The 19,137-nt window shown below is 37.9% G+C and overlaps 1 protein-coding gene and 2 long non-coding RNA genes across 4 annotated transcripts; 1 reads left to right on the top strand and 2 right to left on the bottom strand.

The window, feature by feature from the left end:
- Nucleotides 1-1,066: 1,066 nt before the first annotated feature.
- On the bottom strand, nt 1,067-4,738 carry LOC122989248. Its single transcript, XR_006404995.1, has 3 exons — nt 4,598-4,738; nt 2,911-2,996; nt 1,067-1,348 (listed from the first exon to the last, which is right to left on the bottom strand). It is a non-coding gene; the product is annotated as an uncharacterized LOC122989248 (long non-coding RNA).
- Nucleotides 4,739-5,352: 614 nt separating this feature from the next.
- Nucleotides 5,353-13,990, bottom strand: atad1a (ATPase family AAA domain containing 1a). Of its 2 annotated transcripts, none has more exons than XM_044365300.1 (10): nt 13,898-13,990; nt 12,929-13,129; nt 12,644-12,742; nt 12,442-12,562; nt 10,988-11,188; nt 10,511-10,617; nt 10,188-10,277; nt 9,493-9,543; nt 9,082-9,254; nt 5,353-8,121 (listed from the first exon to the last, which is right to left on the bottom strand). In XM_044365300.1, the coding sequence occupies exons 2-10, from the start codon at nt 13,100-13,102 to the stop codon at nt 7,992-7,994; spliced, it is 1,146 nt and encodes a 381-aa protein (XP_044221235.1). In that variant the 5' UTR covers nt 13,103-13,129; nt 13,898-13,990; the 3' UTR covers nt 5,353-7,991. The 2 variants fall into 2 exon arrangements, with proteins under 2 accessions (XP_044221235.1, XP_044221244.1); XM_044365309.1 differs by lacking the exon at nt 13,898-13,990 and adding an exon at nt 13,821-13,839.
- A 55-nt stretch (nt 13,991-14,045) lies between these two features.
- LOC122991876 lies at nt 14,046-18,270 on the top strand. Its single transcript, XR_006405931.1, has 2 exons — nt 14,046-14,133; nt 17,123-18,270. It is a non-coding gene; the product is annotated as an uncharacterized LOC122991876 (long non-coding RNA).
- The last annotated feature ends 867 nt before the right edge of the window (nt 18,271-19,137 follow it).

Genomic DNA, 19,137 nt, shown 5'->3' with positions numbered 1-19,137 from the left:
ATTCAAACAAATCTGTATTGTTAGTGGCTTGAGTCATGCAGAGCCACAGATGAATTCCTAGGAGCTACTGCTTCCATTAATGGCTAAATCAACACTGAATTACATTGAGCAGAAATATCAGCAGTGCATCTTTGCTTAGTTTGTGTCAACAAATTCAATATGCTTGAAAGTTTCGGAACACAGGTATGTTTTTGGGGCTTGAACATTACAAGGGACCAAAAATTTTGATATCTCAGATTTTGATTCAGATTCTTTTTTTTTAAAATTAGTCATTGTAAGTCACTTCCATAAAGTCAACTTTATGGAAGTGCAGTGGTAAATTGCTAGAGTAGGCTTCCTGTTTAACCCACCTAAACTGGACTGCAGATTAAAGTTTACCCACAGGTTTTTGTTTCAAACATGATGTACTTAGCAGTAAAAGTAGAATAGTGTTTGTAACTAATGTAAGTTAATATGGTACAATTTTGTGAGCTTTGATCCAAACGAGGAGATGGGGGTGCACAAACTGATGTAGGCAAAGACAGAAAAAACCTTTTGAAACTTTACAATTTGATTTCAATTTTTTTTAATCAACATTTTTGGTAAACTTTACACTAAAATGATTTTCATTTAAAGCATCAATCAGGGGAATCGACTCACTTTACTCTTTAATACTGTTTAGAAGCTGTTTTTAGTAGATGATCAGCCACAGCACAGACGGTGGATAACTCAACTCAACATTTCAAGGCTTCAGCTGTAAATGTCCTTTGATAATGATAATCTAAATAAATACTTACATAAAAATATATTTCTACTACTAACCAGATCTCCTCAAGAATTTTACTTTGTCCCTTAAAAAGAAAAGGATGAACGCTTTATATGCCTTAAGAAGGTCACCACATGGTCACCACATGGTGTCATCATGGTGGACTTTGAGAATGAACATGAAGTGTGTAGCCACCACTGTGACTTTTCTTCTTGGTTCTTCAATAAAACCCTGTGGGCCATAAAGTCTACAATGATTACACAGAGCTCAATTGATTCGTAAAGACGTTTTAATGACATGTCAACACATGAATTGCACCATTTGCTGCCACCGCTTTATAGCATCCTGGTGAAAGGTGAGTGAGCCTCCTCTGGGTTATGTCAGTGGCTTTTTACCACGATACTGTATCAGCACTCGCACATATAATGAAACACAAACATCATCAAAGTCTTCCTTCCAGACCCAGCTCCTGCAGAGATTAGGTTGGGAGGTTAATGCAGGGCAAAACCCCCTACCAAGCAGAGACAGACCACCAAAGCAAACCAAAGAGTCCCAGTCCCGGATACAGTAGGCTGCTCTGAACATCCTGAGGTCGCAGGATCTCTACATGGGGGTGGGAAACAGCACCCATACACACACACACACACACACACACACACACACACACACACACACACACACACACACACTGATGATGGTTTTCCAGGATAATCCAGTGTGGTAATTGTCCCAGACTGCTTTTTTCATGTATCCATTTTGGCAACCTACACTACAATTAACTATACATATTACTGGTATAAACATATAGTTGTAATTTGTAATTTTAACATTCTCACTTAGCCTCCAGGGAATTCACAAAATTGTACCACCTCTAAACATTTTTGGATAACTTCCAAAACATATAGTGGTTAAAGCCAAATTAAAATGAGGCTGCTTAACTGCCATTTTTGAAGATGGGAGGTTTTCCTACTGCAATGGTTTGTCTCCACAGCTGCAACCATACTCACGGAGGCCATGCTACCAAATAACTAACTCAACATGATATATAGACTACAGTATACTGTATATAGCCAGCATTTGGTTATCTTATTTTAGCATAAAGACTTAGCATAAGCAACAATAGTAGCAATAGTAACACAGTTTACCAGCATCTCTAAAGCTCACCAATTATCATGTTATATCTTGTTTGTTTAATTACGTTTGTTTAGTTAATCATCGTCATCACTGTGAGGTTGCCAGGCCTTGCCCGTAACCCCCATAAAACCCTTCTGTTTTGTACAAATTAAACAAACAAGATATGACGTGTGCATTTGTGAACTTTAGAGGTACTAGTAGATGTAAATTGTTACCTTTGGACAGAGCCAGACTATTTCCTCCTATTTCCAGACTTAATGCTAATCTAAGTTAATCCGCTGCTGGTTGGAGCTTTCTATTTTATATATACATTCTATATATTTTATCATTTACCATAGAGATATGAGAGTGGTATCAGCCGTCTCATCTAACTTATGGCAAGAAATTCAATAAACGTACAGTAATTCCCAAAGCAATTCCTTTAGAGGGAACACAATGTACTTTCACTTTGAGATATTTAAGTAAAACTGTTTTTGAACATAAAATATGAAGTTATGATTCCATTTAACTGTATGCAATTACAAATGAATATATGCAGTGTATTCTATATACACTACATTTCTATGGTATGTAGGCCTCCAATGTGTATTTTCAGCATTTCATATCTCTTGCGTCTGAATGAGTGACATGGAAAATGTATGATAAACCTTCATTTGCTCAAATGTGCACTCAAAAGCTGCAGTAGTTGCCTGTTTAAAACCTGGCTTGCAGAATCATAATTTAACCACAAAGTCCTAGTGGTTACTCTGACCCAGAACCATCATTACACATCAGTCTCTCTTTTCAATGTGACTATCCAGTGATGCAAAGAAAGCACAAAATTATTAACAGGACAAATCACACACTGTCCTCTCACCCAACTCCTTCAATTCTATTTACCAGTGAGTTTCCCAGCCCTTCATATGCTTGTGCAATATGACTTTGTGAGTTATCTACTCCAGCTATAAAACCCTGAGCATCAGCAGGCAACAGGATATCCTGCTGAGAAATGTGGCAGGGATAACAGCTGCCGCTGATTTCTTTGGGCTCACTTGTTCATGTCCGATGGCACTGAAGCTTTCAGAGCACTGTCACAGAGCAGAGTGGGGCCATTATACACTCTCTCCACCACTCCTATCTGATGGAGAAAAAAAAAGGTTGAGACCATCAGACCAGTGCTGAGAGCTGACGTACAGACTGACAAAAGTAAATCTATGTGTGTCTGAGCTCTCCTCTCCATGGGAAGTCTTTGACATCTCCAGCCAGCTGTGCTACAGGGGTGAGCTTCTTCCATCATGTTTATCGACTGGGAGCTCTCCTCTAATTGAAAAGAGCTGGAATGGAGACTTTCACTTTGACTCCTTCGTCATGAATAACTCATCAACAGCTTTATGAATAACTAATCAATGATTCTGAGTCAAAGATCAGACACAGATCCTTACAGAACTTAGCTGGAGGAAGATATTTCAGACTTTGCCTCATTAGTGAATGAATTGTAAATATCACCTTACCATCTGTCCATGCAACAGGCCTCAGCATTTATCTTTTGGTGTCACTTAAGGCATAGGTAACAACTGTCCTTCTTAAAATCCCAAACCACAGAAAGGCTTTGTGACTTAGAGGAGATGAATGGGATTGGAGTGTCCTTATGCTAAACACTGCTTTGTCATCATAAATGCTGGTGAGTGAGCAGATTATTTGCATGTGCAGAACAGTGCAAAGTAAACATACTGTCCAGTGATACCTCGTGTTTAGGAAAGTGGTCTTTCACACACACACAGGATGAATAGATTAGTATAACAATAGTTATGTAGAATATTTCCCTGGTGTGAACATGTGTCATAAATGTTAAGTTTACTGCCACAAAATAGGAGTGAAGATACCCCATAAATGCCTTCAAACTCTTCCTGTATAAATAAAAGAAAGCAGGTTTCACTCTTTGATAATCCTTTGAGCATTTATTAACACTTTACGGATGGCTAATAATCCATTAATAGGGACAACGTTTGGTTGCCAGGTTGAGAAAACTCATTTGGCTTGTATGTAACCTCCTCCAGCATAAAATTTGTTGTTGTAGCTAGCCATTTACCACCTGGCCTGTGTCTAAGGAACAAAACATAAAGAAATTTCTTAGATCCTTTACTATACATGTAGACATAAAGGTTGGATGTATTTTTGGACTGCCTTGAAGCTAGAGAAACAACATATTTTTACAAAATGTGTTCATTGAAAATGACCATAGTGACCAAAAAGATGAAAATGTGATCTATTAGTACATATATGTATTACATATTCATATAACCTGGCTGTCTGTTGAAGTCACACATGGTGCACTGCTAGCTTCATGTAAGTGGGACAGTGGGTAGTAAAACCCAAGCTCTTTATTCAGGAGGGAAACCAGACCAGACATCCATGTATTACTGAATTAAATGGATAAAGCATTAATAAATGATTCACCAACAAGTCTGCTAACATCAGCATACTACCATGCACAGAGTTACATGTTAACATGCTGATGTTTAGCATGTATAATGTTTACCAATGTTAGCATGTTAGCTAGTCTGTTTGATAATTAACAGTAGACACAAAATACAGCTGAGGCTGATGGGATTGTCATTAATTTTGCAAGTATGGTCATAAACCAAAGTACTAGGCAAATTAAAATTTTGACCTGATGGTGGCACTAGATTAAAAGGCAGGGGATCATCAAAGTTTAGTCAAAGTTTATCATCTACAGACCTTTGATATCTGTAGCACATTTCACGGCAATCCATCCAATAGTTGTCAATATTTCCCTCAAAACCATAACTGTCAATCACACGGTGCTAGATGAAAAGTCATGAGATCAATCCCATTATAAAGTATGCCTTATGTTGAGAATGTGATCATAGCCAGATAACTAATAGAGCAGAGATAGGTGCTGGTGTGCGGTACAGTCTGAGCTTGTATGGTGGCCTGGAGAGGCTTAAAACGGACAATGAGCCATTATCCTTATCAAATTACTGCTGTCATGTGAAAACTCTCCTGTGAGGTTTTTCAATCATTAATATGATTTTGCACAGCCCTTATGATGGGCAATTCAGATTTCATGACCTTAGAGGCTTTGGCCAGACATCCATTAAAAACTCAGACGACAATTTTAAAATTGTTCTGCTGTCCCGAAAAGTGGACTTATTAGAGACGCAAGGCTTTGTTTAATACCAGCAGTAGAGCTGGAGCAATCAGCAAAGGAGTGGAAAGAGAAAGAGCTTGATTATGGCCAACTATGGCTCATTAATGCATGCTTAAAGGGTACAGGATCTGACTGCAACAGCCCGAGAAATTACAAACAATTTATGTTGATTCAGGCTCCCAGTAAAGTAGCTGACTATCACAGCTACTTATTCTAGGGTCCAATAAACTAAAACATCAACATATTCCTCACTTGATAAGAAAGTTCATATGGCAATATAATATATGGAAAAATTTGAGACACACTATCACACTGTTTGACATATTTTGGACATCAGATTTATTACATTTAATACACAAGGACAAGACTGACAACGTGGTGGAAATTCATGCTGAAATAAATGAGGTAATGTTTTGCTGGTTGAAAAAAAAACATTTCTTCAGTGTAATAAATACACTTTACATAGTTAATATTTCATATTCCACATACACACATAGTTGACAGTAAAATTACCTGCAAAAGGAAAACTGTGTATCCATGGAGCCTCTGCCACATAACTGATGAATGACTTTAGAGGTGATATTGCATTTACCGCTTGCTAAGAATGGGGGTTAACATCTGTGAGCTGCAGTGAGACACAATTGTTGGTTTACATGGCAACATTTTGACCTTTAACTGTTACCTGAGGTACTCTAATGAAGAGCAACAGATGTCTAAATATTGCTAAATAAACCAATAAGCAAGAAACAATCGAGAACACAGGCTTCTCTGTTTCATTGTCTCACCATAATGCTATAAAACTGCTCTAAATGAGAACAGTCCATATCTCAGCCTGCAACACCTGCCTCAGTTACAAGTCAGTGAAGCTGCAGTGCCACCTTGTGGTCGTCTTTGATTGACAAACATGTCCTGGCATGCTCAGTCTGCATGGGACAGAACCATGAATACATGCTGTGACCGTATGGCAAATAATGAGGCTTTTTATAGAGAGGGGAGGCAGAAAAGCATGTGACAACAACTTCAAACTGACAGACTGACAACTGATTGAAAGTACTCAAATTTTCAAGCCACGCTCTCCTTAAGTGAGAATAAAAGTAAGTGACACAAAAAGCCCTGCGTGTGATGCAGTGACAGCCAACGCTGTCAGTTGTTGTTTGATGCACGGAGCGTGACATGAAAAGTTCATTATAAATACATTCAAAGTTAAACAGTGGGGATTCACTAAGAATGATAATGGCACAATAAATATGACACTAAAAAACTTTTGTGAGAAACTGCTGGAACACTGGTTTAGATTTTAAGATGAAATATAAGCTGTTGTCTTTTTTGGTGCAAAATGATCAAGTATAGGAGCAGCATTAAATGCATGATGACCATTAATCAGATTTGGTCACATTCCAAGTCATGGCCTGAACTTGAACATATTTCTCTTCAACATTTTCAGACATGCATACAGGACAACTATGATAAACCTGCTAACAGCGGACAGGACTGAGCAGTAACACAACAGTTAAGTACATTATTAAAGCCATTTAGCAGTTAAATAATGATTTTTGAGATAATACAGTACAACAGCATCTATTATTACTGCCTCTGGCTCAGATCATTACAGCTGTGGTTCCTATTACAGGGTTGAAGTGGTGATCCCGTTTCCTCTTGACACTTGCATTTTTGTTTTGTTAGCTGTTTTTGTCAACACATATTAACTCACAGCTCTGGGGGAAAAAACTGCATACACGCTGCATTGCTGTTTTGTAGAATAAAAGATGTTGAGCTCTTTTGCAATTCTTGCAAATGTTATGTTTCTCCTGTGCCTTACTTTTGTCTGCTCTTCATTTTCATCGTCATATGCATTTTGTGACTTCACTTCATCGACATACACATACATTTATCTATTACTTGTTATTGTAATTTCAAAAAGAAATAGTCTGAATTACTGCTCCTTAGGAGCAGTGACTCATTAAATGATGAGTATCCCATTACTGCAGCTACACAAATATTCTCTCTTATCTACAAAAACAACAAAGTCAAAGCATTAAAACATAGATGTGGAGTGCAATGATGTGAATATTCATGGAAGCAAAAAGTGATGACAATCACTGTTCTTGTTAGCTTTGAAAATAGTCTAATTACTGTAGTATTTTTACATTCACTAAGAGAGAGAAAATGTTCAATCTGACTTTAGAAAGATACATACATGATAGCTAATGTTTGCATACTGATATGACTTCTTTGCTGGACACCTTATTACTGAGAAAAGTGATAATAATATGGACGCATTACTGGGTAACCTGCTACCACACAACACCTATTTTCAAAGGATATAGTGTAATGGGACTTGGGAGCAGCAGGATCTACTGAAGTATCTTCCAAACTACTTGGATACTATCACTTTAAAATAATTTCAGTACTTGTTATTCAAATATGTACTTGCACAAAAAAAAATGATTGAAATTATAGTTGATCTGGAAATCGAACCACAGCACTGGTTTCATTGGTCTGGATTCCAGACTCTAAATGAGTCATGACTCATCGTACTTACTCCCCTCTGGTCATCATCATGTGTAAGTGAGTGATAGGACACTAAATGAAACCATATAGTGAAATGGTAGAGTAGTTTATAGTTTTACTAGAAGTATTTCCAGATTGATTTGTAAAGTTTATGAAAAATGCTTTCTCCTCTTCCAGCACAAACTCTTACAACAATGACTTCTCCAGTAGGAGGAGACAGTAGATTTCTGAATGAATTGTCACTGTACACATTTAGCAGGGCTGTGCTGAAAACAAGCATGCTCAGAACAATCCCTGCCTGAATAAATAAAGTTTAAGAGAAGTATGGCTGCTTGCTGGCTTGTCCAGCCGCACCTCTGACATGTTGGAGGAACTTCAGGTCAGCGAGGTGGAACACACTGTGGACAAAAGAGAAGAGATTGCTTCCCATCAGTGGTGCACAATAGGTGTTTAGTCCAGGGGAACATCCGACACACTGGGTAACATGGAGGCTGTCGCTCGCTTAGATTCCTTCATCTTGTCCAGGCCGAAGAGGAGGTCCAGCTGGGTGACTGGCCGCAACCGCTCCTCATCCACAGGTCTGAAGCAGGGGACATAAGATGTCAGAGGGTGTATGCACACAGATATAAACTGATAACATCCTCTCTGAATGTTCCCATATCTGTAATTTGTTTAAATGAATTTCATACCTATGGCCCATTTCAGTTTTGAGAATCAGTGCTGCTCTTATTTTGCACACACTATTTCATATCAATATATATTTCCAATCAATATGATCCTGACATGGTGATTACGCTATATTTGATACACATTTCTACTTACTATATGTGTAGTTTCCTGTGTATGGAACAGGCCACCCTCTCAATGGCAATTATTAAAAAGACCACTGGATCAACTCAGTGGATTTATGACCCTGACGAGAGCTTTAGCATTGGTCTGTTTCCTGATCATCATTTTAAATAACAGGCTGATGCCTGGTATAATAATTATGGAGAGCTCATCTATGGGTTTTGTTTTTAAGAGTGCTGAAAACTAAAAGTTGATAATATTTCTTCTTTTAGCAATAATACTTAAAGAGGGGTCTCAATAGTTGTTAGCAACAGCAAGTTATATCACATATTTTTAAAATAAACCAGAGCCACCTCTCATAGCGTCTAGTTTAATGACATACAATACTTGAATCGATCAATACTCCAATAGCTGTCTATGGGAGGGCTATTTGGAATCCATGAGTATGCATTCATGATTAATTATAATCACAATTACTTTTAATATCTCATAGTATAAATACTGTTTCAAAAGTGTGAATGCTTTGTAAAGAAAAATGCAGTCAGTGCTTAATTTTCTGGATTTTTAAGGCATTATTATTTATAATCAGACATTACCAGTACACATATCACTCCACATAATATTGATAGCAGCTTTCAAAAACCCACTAAAAACCTCAAACTGTTGAGAGCAGGTACTGCAGTTACACAAAGATGTGCTCAATTGACACCAAGGCTCTGAAATCTTGTGGGTGTTTGAATATGAATCATACTTTTCCTCCTCCTGGCAGTCCTGCAGCTGCTGAGCAATCTGCCTCATCTGCTCCTTGCGGACATAGTCCCGAACTCGGTACATGGCGGCATCACGGCAAAGCTCTCGCAGGTCACTGCCAGAGTAACTTTCTGTCTTTTCAGCAATCTCTTTTAGATTAATGGCGTTGCTCAGCTGAATGAGGGAAACAAGAATTTAAATATAAGAAAATGATATCTAATTAATCTGTTAACTGTCAGCAGTCTTTGTGTTTTTTGGATGCCATTCAAGTGTCAACTGCTCATGGGTGATCAGATTTACTTTGACAGGATTTGATAGTAAAAATACAGGTGTGAAATGATCTCTGAAAACAACAGAAGGAGAGAATAATTACTTCCACAGCTGATTAAGATGAAAAGAAAACACATCTTACATTTTCTCCTGCTAAAATCAGCTTCAGGATGTCTTGTCTCTGTCTTGTGTTCTGCAAAGACAAGAAGGAAAATATAATAGAAAATTATGAATGAATCTTTCAATCAGTAACTAATCATCAGCTGACTACCAGTCACTGTCTATGTGCCATTTCAAATGCCTGAACACATTCGGCACCAACATCATATGACACTATTTAAATATCTTTACTGCAATTTGGCCATATTTTTGAAAATATTTAATTTCACTTTTTTATATATGCACTTTTGCAATTTTTAATTTTAAACAAGCAGCAGAGCAGAGTTTAGAGAGTAATTTAAACAAAGTGCTTGATTCTTGTATTTGCCAGCTAAACAGCTCATATGCAGTCATTTTTGCCATGATTAAATGCTGTTTATTGTACTGCAATGAAGACACTGCTGCACTATCCCCATGAAAACTATTTTCAAGCACAAACACAAAAAAAAACAAACTATTATTTATCTTGAGATTTGGCCAGCAGGCATAAGATAATCTGAGTCACAGAGTTCTGTGTTTAAACTGAGATCTTTGACTTGAGGTACAAAGACAAAAGATACATAAATTTAAGATATTTAACAAGATGACAGTAAACATGATTCTTCCAGCATACTGTATGTGTATACTGTGTATTAAATGGATCAAAACTGTTTACTGGTGTCTGTGTAGAAATCTTACTGGGAGTCCAACATGAAAAGTGGCGGGCATCCTGCGCAGAATGGCTGGATCCACATCCTGTGGTCGGTTTGTAGCTCCCATGATCATCACCTACAATCATAGGAATTACAGTGTGAACACATGCTGATATAAACACCTGCTACAGAAACACAGTACAGTGTAGACAACATGTGGAACAGCTAATATGACCTGCTTGGAACAATAACAACTTCAAATCTGGTACCATTCCAGCGGCAGCTCTGAAGAGACCCATCTAGTATCTATCAGTGAATCTTAATCTGGTGGGGACACTAGAGCATAAGGGGGAGCTCTGGTTGTGTTACCTGGGTGGTTGACGAAGTATCCAGGCCATCCCACAGACTCATGAACTGGGCCTTCATCATGGCTGTGGCCTCGTGGTCCAAGCTGGAGCGGTTCCTCAGAAACGACTCTAACATACAAGAGACGAGGAGCAAAATCAAAGTATGAGGACTGGAACCAATCATCATTTTGGGCTATTTCACAGGGATGAAATAAGATTTGACTGGTTTGGTTATATTTCAGACAGATTTCAGACACATTTAATAAAGAATGGATTTCAGCCTGTCATGTTATCCTGTACCGATATAACGGAGGATGCTCTGACAAGAATAAAATTCTTGGGGAAATCATTAGATTTTTGTTCTTGTATAAAATTGTCAAATCATCAAAACAACATCAGCTTTTTAAAATATGTTTTGCTTGAAATATTAAGATAAACCACATCTAACGTAATTTTCAAAAGAAACGTCCTTGACAGGCGTCCTGTTAGTTACACTCACCAATCTCATCAATAAAGATGATACAGGGTTGGATTTTGACAGCCAATGAGAAGACAGCAGCAGTCAGCTTCTGTGATTCGCCGTACCACATGTCTGTCAGCGTGGAGGCCTGAAGGTTTATAAACTTGCAGCCCGAGGCTTTAGCTGTTGCCTTGGCGATCATGGTCTTCCCGCATCCTGGAGGACCAAACAATAAAACACCTGGACAAAATACAAAATACAGAGAGATATTAACATTTACTTTCCTTACACCCTTCTGATATTCTTTTTTTCCCAGGCCTTGATGTTTATATTGTATTATTAAAAAAGCACAATAGTTGAACCCCGTTTAAGCAAAACAATATAATTTGAATTATTTCACACAAAGATTTCACAGTTTTTTCGCAAAGAACACATGACTCATTTTCAACCACTGTTGGCAACTCTGGGGGGATTTTTCCTTAGCTTGGTCTTTTCTAACAAATGTACAAACAAAATTTGACTTAACCAATCTGTTCCCTTTTCCAGAGTTACATGATATAAACAATGCTTCAAGGCTGGGAATGAAATTGGATTCCTGGAGCAGCTAATTTTGGACGTTGATTCATCCTGAAACTTTGAGCTAAACAGTAAAAACTCTGCAGAAAGTTAAGTATACCTCTAAGTGATCTGCTATCATGCTGCCAAGTGTATAAATCTTGTCAGATGCTTTTCTGGCACATAGCTGTCAACAGATGCATAATGCACTAGATAACTTTCTAAAAATAATGACAGTGGCTAACAGACAGAGAAGGCTAATGACTATTTCTGTTATGATTTGTCCACAAAAAGACAACTCTGTTTAAGTTGGCTATACTTTTGATTGACTTCATTTGTGTAAGAAGATGCAGGTTGTTCATTGTTTTGGCTCTACACACCAGCACATTAAATTTAAAAATTAAAGAATGACTTTCAGCTTTAGGGCTCAATGAGGGTCATCACATCCATACTGAATGAACAGTGTACTGTAGGACTTACAGCTATATTTACACCTAGTTTCACAATTTTTTATTTAACTAAAAAACTGTGTGAAGGCAAAAACCACCTGAAACAAACAAACAAGCAAGAGTCTGCTGATGTCTACAGGTCCCAGATCTCAGACAGTCATTGCAAGGACTTGCAACCATATTAAATAACAATTATTTCATTTATGTTTATGTTAACTAGTTTAATTACTTTCTGTTCCCTAAAGTTGAGGGAATGTGTATAACAGGGCAACAATTGCCACACTATTTATCTGAAGCAGATAAAATTAAAGCCAAACATGAGCATTCATTATTTAATTTTAAAACTGTGTTGGAGTACAGAACCAACACAATAAAAATGTCATTGTCCTAACACTTTTTAAAAGAACTATATATCAAATAACTAGAACAAATAACTGAATTAGAACATTGTGTACAGTGTAATATGTCCATTAGAGTTCTGTGTGGTACCTTTAGGAGGCTGAAAAAGTTTGGATCCAGCTAGAAGGTGTCTTTTCTGAAAGGGCAGGATGACCGTATCTTGCAGCTCGTTGATAACCTCATCTAGACCTGCTATATCTCTCCAGGACACCTGCAGGAAGATAAGGGTACTGTGAGAATTTCGGTCTGAGCTGTTGTCTGGGCAAGTGCAAGTGAGGATTACAACTGTCACCTTCATAGTTTGCGGATCAACTAGGTGAGATGCAATGTTCATCTCATACTCAGTAAGTTTGACCCCCTCAACGCCAATCCTCTTCATCAGCAGTTCTGCCTGGGGAGATAAGACACACACACAGCAGGTGAAGACAAAAACAGGCTAGGAGATTGTGGGAAAAATGCTGCTCTAGTCATTCTTTTCCAGTTACACTGACAGCAGAGACTAATAGAAACCTTCACCTTAAGCTAACAGAATATAACAATGACAGGCTTATGTTATGTGCTTATGTTCAACGTATACCCTTTTCTTGGCTTGATTTTTCTGCTTGTAGGTAGGGTCCATAGCCTCTATAACCCATTTGATGCTGTAGTAGGTGGCTGCGCCAAAGATGGTCAACCTCAGCAGCATGCCCACCACTTCATTCCTGGACAACGGCCGCATCAGGGCCTCTCTGGGAAGATCTTTCAGCAGCATCTCTGCTGGCTGATGTCAGTCCATTGGCTGGATGAAGAGGTAGGAAACAGAGGAATGAGAATGGTGCAGGCATAGCTCCACTCTGTAGTGTGAACTGTCATCCCCCATTGCTTCAGGTAATTTCATGTTACGTAATACATCCCTGCATTCACATGACAATATTTAAACTGTGTAAACAACATTTTGCCCACATAAGTTGCTCCTGGCTTTCCACCGAAATACACGATGATGAATGGAAGCAACCAGGGTAAACCAAGTCATAAAGTTTAAATTTATTAATATAACAAACTGCTTGTTGAATCAAACGTATGCCGAATGGATAAGTGGTTCAGAGTGATTAGTCAAAGATCGTAAAATATGTATTTAAAGTCTGAATCTTCAAATAAAATTCAGGGAAGCGTTGAATTGCCAGATTTCTAAATGAAGTTTACGTTAAACCTAAAGTTAACGTAGCTAACCCGCCTGTCATTTACTCAAAATGTCAGTTACCAATGTTAATTGAATTAGATGTAATAATACGTTAGCTAAAATAATAGGTTATATGCAAGGTTTCTTTCTTTCTATCTTTTTCTTTCTTTTTTTTCAATAACACGTTAGACTGTACCACTGTACCAAGTTAACCTAGCATCTTCATGCAAGCTAAAGCTATAGCTAAAGCTAACTACAACGAGCAGCACACCACTACTTCACAACTGTGCTATTTTGAGTTCAACTTAACATTTTTTCACATCCAGTCTCTGTCTGTGTCACACTGTCCCTCATAAAATCAAATCAAAAGTAATCATAATTACTCACCAAAACGGTAACCAAGAAAATGCTAAAAACAGAAGCATCGAAGGTGCATCACGTTTTGTTCGTCGGGTAGAAACAAACACGTAAGTTCCAGGATTTGCCTCATTCTATCTGGTCAGTGAGCACACTTGCTCGTACAGTCAGTCAGCCACTGGATGGCAGAACTCGCACACAGTTAATAACAAAACAGCTCAGCACCATGGACAGCATCTTCATTCCTACAGCACGTCCACAAGAGGGTGAGGTTATGGTGAATAAAGTGATAAAGCCTTGAGATGAGCAGATGTTGGACTAGAAATCACTTGCTGGTTTACTTTTGATGCAATGCTCATGTGATAATGCGGTAATCCTTTTAAAGGAATGTGAGAAAATATCAAATATCCAAATATTTTTTAAGAGGATACATGGTTTAGTTGAGTAAATCTCTCCTATTATAGATGTGTTTGTAGTTTATAATACTACACAGAAATATATTGTGCAATGATTTATATTTTTCATCAAATCATGACAATAATAATTTTTTTTACTATGTATCAAAAAGCTTTTAAATTTATGTTAATTTTGCCTATCATTCTGAAAAGCGTGAGACACTAGAGTATTTTTGGAGCAGAATATTTATTCTGGGGAAGACTGTGAATCTGTCGATTAGACTGTGATTGGACACCAAGCATGTCCTGGAGTAGGCTACATGTAAATGTAGCCCCAGTCTGGCAGCTCAAATCTCAAGCCCTAATCTGTGTTTGGTTTCCACTCATTTCCAGTGCTGTCTGATAGTGGATAATTCAGTCTTCTTAACAGCAAAGATAAGGCTGTAACAAATGGGCTCCTCCAACAGGCAATTTATCACACATGGACCAAAGAGATTGTTAATTGTCACAGATTGTGAGCTAAATGTGAAAATGCTGTTACAGCCAGACTGGTGTCTCCTTCAGGATTTTCACTGGTGAAATGCAGAGCAACACTGCTGAGAAGAAGTATAGAAAAAAAACCAGTGTACATTATTTGCAACATTTTACAGAAGATTTACTGAATACACAAGTTCGTGTTGGTATTTTTCTCAATGCTCACAGCTCTTGCATCAACCTGAAGCGAAACTAACAAACAGTTTCCATTATAACATTCACCTCACAGTCCACAGGAGATGTAGTACAATCTGGCCCAGTTTACCACTCTTCTCTGTGAGCATAATTAGCTGGATTTTGAACAATGGGCATGAAAAAGGGGATTGTCTTTTCTTATTCATTTCTCTTTTTTGCTGTGCACTTGTGTTGGGTAAAAAGCTCCAAAGCCTCTCTCCCTTTGTAGTCCAATTAGTTGTCCAATTTGGATGCAAAATTCCATCCTGCACAGTTCCGGCTTTAAGCATCCAGAGAAGTTAAGTCCACCCTTGTTGTGGAAAATGGCACACAGGCTGCTATTGCACACACCTTTGGCTGTGAGAATACTTCATAAAAAGCTTTAATCCCCCAGTACTGCAGCAGCGAGTCCCAGGAGATAGCAGGCTGACAGGGCCATTCTGATGGGTCTGCATGAAAGCGCAGGCTTGTGTATCTGCAAAGTGCAGCCGGGGCTCCACATTCCCACAACGCCTTGCACCTCGCCCAAACAACCACTCACAAGCGGGTGGAGCAAAAAAACACATTCATCTCCCACAGCTGTCAACCTCCACCATGCCATAGCTGAAATAAAACTTAAAAATTTCTGCTCAGAGCTTTCACATGCCAAATTCTCCTTTTCTCTGAGAAAACAGGCTGGTAACTGATTGTTTTGTAGCAAGAGATACAAATCCCCGTTGATGTGTAATGGCTGTGCTATTATGGCTTACTGTGCTCTAACCTGTATTGTATTCTACTTTTTCTGCCAGGTTAGAACATGTCATTTTCTTTTCTTTATGGGTGTGACAACTGAGCAGTGGATATATCTAAACTGCACCAGTTAAACTGTTAAACACTTAAGTGAATGTTGGTCACACACAGCAGTTAATTACCCTTTCAATCTCCCAGGAAGAGATATTACCTCTAACAGGAGAAGGAATCATTTGGGAGAGGATTATTTATTTGCCTGTTACCCTGAGGAACCATAAGGATTTATTTTTTTGTAGTACGAAGTGGTGGAACTGGACCGCTCACCCGAGTATATTCACTTTTGATCATAGCATACCACCTTTTTGGTCCATTCAGTAGTAATATGGTCCCACTTTCTAATAAGTCACCTGCTACTAAGGGGTTTTTACTAATTTACTAATTTTACTATTACTAATACTTCATAGATCTATTACAAGCCATGAATAAGTACAACTTTTTGGTCGCCAGGTTGTGAAAAATTCTTCTGCCTGGTGAATGCTTCTATTTATTAAACACACATATTTCTCCTGGTATGCAGATAGAAATAAAACCAAGGAACACAAGGTCACAAAGGATCGGAACTTAAGTTTATTTTATCTTTTGTCCCTGAAAGCAGTTATTTTTGGAAGTTAACTATGTTAAAGCCTGTGATGCTACAGTAACTTCCTGTTTACGTAGTGGGTTGCTTCTTATTGGACAGCATTCCAGATGTTTCCTAGAAACCGATTTACACATTACTTGTGTATTTGCTATCACATCTCTCAAGTTATAGTGGTGCAACTTGATTTAGTAAATCACTAGTTTGAAATTAGCTAGTAGTTATTAAGAACTTAAGAAAGACTTATGAAGTGCTGGTACAACTCAGTCCAGCAGAACACTTATCTTTTCAGCTCCTACATTTATCAATAAGACCAGTTAAATAGACCACTTACCCTCTGGGAAACATGCAGAGAATCCGGAACAACATCCATTTATTAACAGTTTATTAACAATTGTAGTGTAGACTTGATGGCTTTTTAGAAAGTGTGAAACTCACAAATAGTAAGGATTATCAACATTTATAACTGTATTATTTCCAAATAGAAAGGCCACCAGCCGGAGAACCAAAGCTATTCTCATTAATGGCTTGTAACTTATTACAACTTTAGTTACAATTTATAATCCATTTATTAAAGGGTGAATTATCAGAGGGTCAGAACAAAAATATCAGCTGTCCAGACACATTAAAAGAAACACTAGCAGCACTTCCTCTATCACTAGTGTGCTACTCTGGCTCCTGGTTGCCTTTTTTGGCACCTATCAGTTGCCAACTGTTCAGGGATGTAATATAAATGATTCATGTGTATTATATGACAAATAAGCCCATCATTGTCATTTGGCATAGATAAAAGACAGAGGGATGAGCAGACGAAGGATGCATGAAAGAGCCCTTGTCTGGGTGAGACACGATACTGCTCAACAAAGGGATTTCATACGGTGCTGAGGCTTCCTCCGGCATCCCGCACTCTTTCTTTATTCTGCCAAGGTAATTCACACAAGTCTACAACCCACCGACATCGCCAGAGAAAGATGATTACAGCTGTAGCTCCAGACTGACAGCTTCTCCAGTCTCCTCAACTCCACGGGCCTCTCCATGGTTACCAAGACACTGGCAACGTGAAAAAAAACTGCTTAAAAAAAAGAGTGATAATTTGTTTTCTGGTTCTCCTCCATCACCTGAGACAGCTGAGAAGGCTATGCATTCCCAGTGGCACATCTATTCATGCATATAGATTAGGCTGATTTCAGACGCCTTAGTCTGAAAAGGAAATCATTTTGTTCAGTGAATCAGTGAGATGGAAATCTGTAGTAAATATTTTCTCTGAAATATTTCATACAATTTTTTTTCCCCACACTGTTTTAAAAAGCAACACAGTATGGAGTTACTTTTGCGTCTTTATTATGCAGGCAAACAGCTAAGGTTTGCAATCAAAAAATAGAGAAAAATAGAGAGAGCAAAACTATCAACACTGCAATCAAAAACTGTTTTATTGTAAGTAAAATACGTTTGTGATTAAACTTTGTTGTTTTTGATTTGGCTCATTATGAAATCAAACTTATTCTGTTTGATTGCATAATAAAGATGCAAAAGTAACTCCATACACAGTCTCTTTTTTTGCAATCAGTGGGGTTTACAGCAGTTTGATAATGATGGCAGCTGTAGTGAGTGTGTATTTTGTGAGGTGGAAAATGAGAAACCAATTATCCAATGAAACTAAGGATTATATTGTTAAACATAATAACAATGACAAGAGGGAGAATACAAATTATAACAGTGTAGCATCATAAACCTATTATTACATTAACAGAGAACAGTTTGAAATGTAAATACAATGTCACATTAGTGAAAGTTCTGTTTTCACAGAGAAAACAGGGCTGCAACTATCACTTACTGTCATGATGTAAAAAGTGTAAAATGCTAAACCTGATGTAAGAATAACAGCATTGATTTCCACAGCCTGGAGACAGTGATAGAGGATGTGAAGCTTGTCACATTGGATAGATCGTAAACATGTCTTTCTTCCCTGCATAGAGCATGAAAACATGTTACTATCTGCCATCAGCGACAGGCTGCTGGCCCTCCTCATACGAGTAAAACGACATGTTCAGCTAGTGTGTTTGTGCTTCATTTTATATCCAAATGCCTCAGAGCTGCTCTGTAAATGGGTAATCTCCAGTTGAGTGTCATAATCACCCAGAAATTAAAAAGGTAACACTCAAGCAACACTGACATTAATTGGCTCTGTTTACAGTTTATGCTGGGTTGACTGAACAGCTTTACTGAGTAACTGAATGTTCATTGTCATGAGTGTTTTCTGAGGCAGTTATTTATACGCTTCATATATGTCCCAATTACACACACACTACCATGATAAGTGATCATTTACAGTACCAGTCAAAAGTTCCCATTCGCTTGAATGAGAAAGCGTGTCCAAACTTTTGACTGGTAGGGCCTACTGTATATTATTATCATATTTAATGCACTGGCTGGAGTGACTTGACAGGGTAAGATGATCTAAAAATGAACTTCAGTTTCATTTCAACCTCTTCAAACTCTGATCTCTATTCCTTGTAACAATTGTAATATATTCATGAGACTGGCTCCAAGTCTTTTACATAGTCTGACTTTAGATGCTGTTAATACGTCTTAATGTGTGGTAACTGTCTAAAAATGATCTCAGACTAGTCAGTGTAATCAAACTGGAATCCATTTTCACCAAAAATCAATGTGAGCGAAAAACATTACAGCATATTAAATATTTGGTTAGGGCCATTTCGAGCGGCTAGTGTATCTAAAAATATTGTGTTGTTTTCATAAGTCCTATGATTTAAATTCAATGTGTACACTGTTTATTGTTC

The sequence above is a fragment of the Thunnus albacares genome, chromosome 2 (genome assembly GCF_914725855.1).
Source record: "Thunnus albacares chromosome 2, fThuAlb1.1, whole genome shotgun sequence".
NCBI classification, from domain to species: domain Eukaryota; kingdom Metazoa; phylum Chordata; class Actinopteri; order Scombriformes; family Scombridae; genus Thunnus; species Thunnus albacares.
This window is presented reverse-complemented; position numbering and strand designations above follow the sequence as displayed.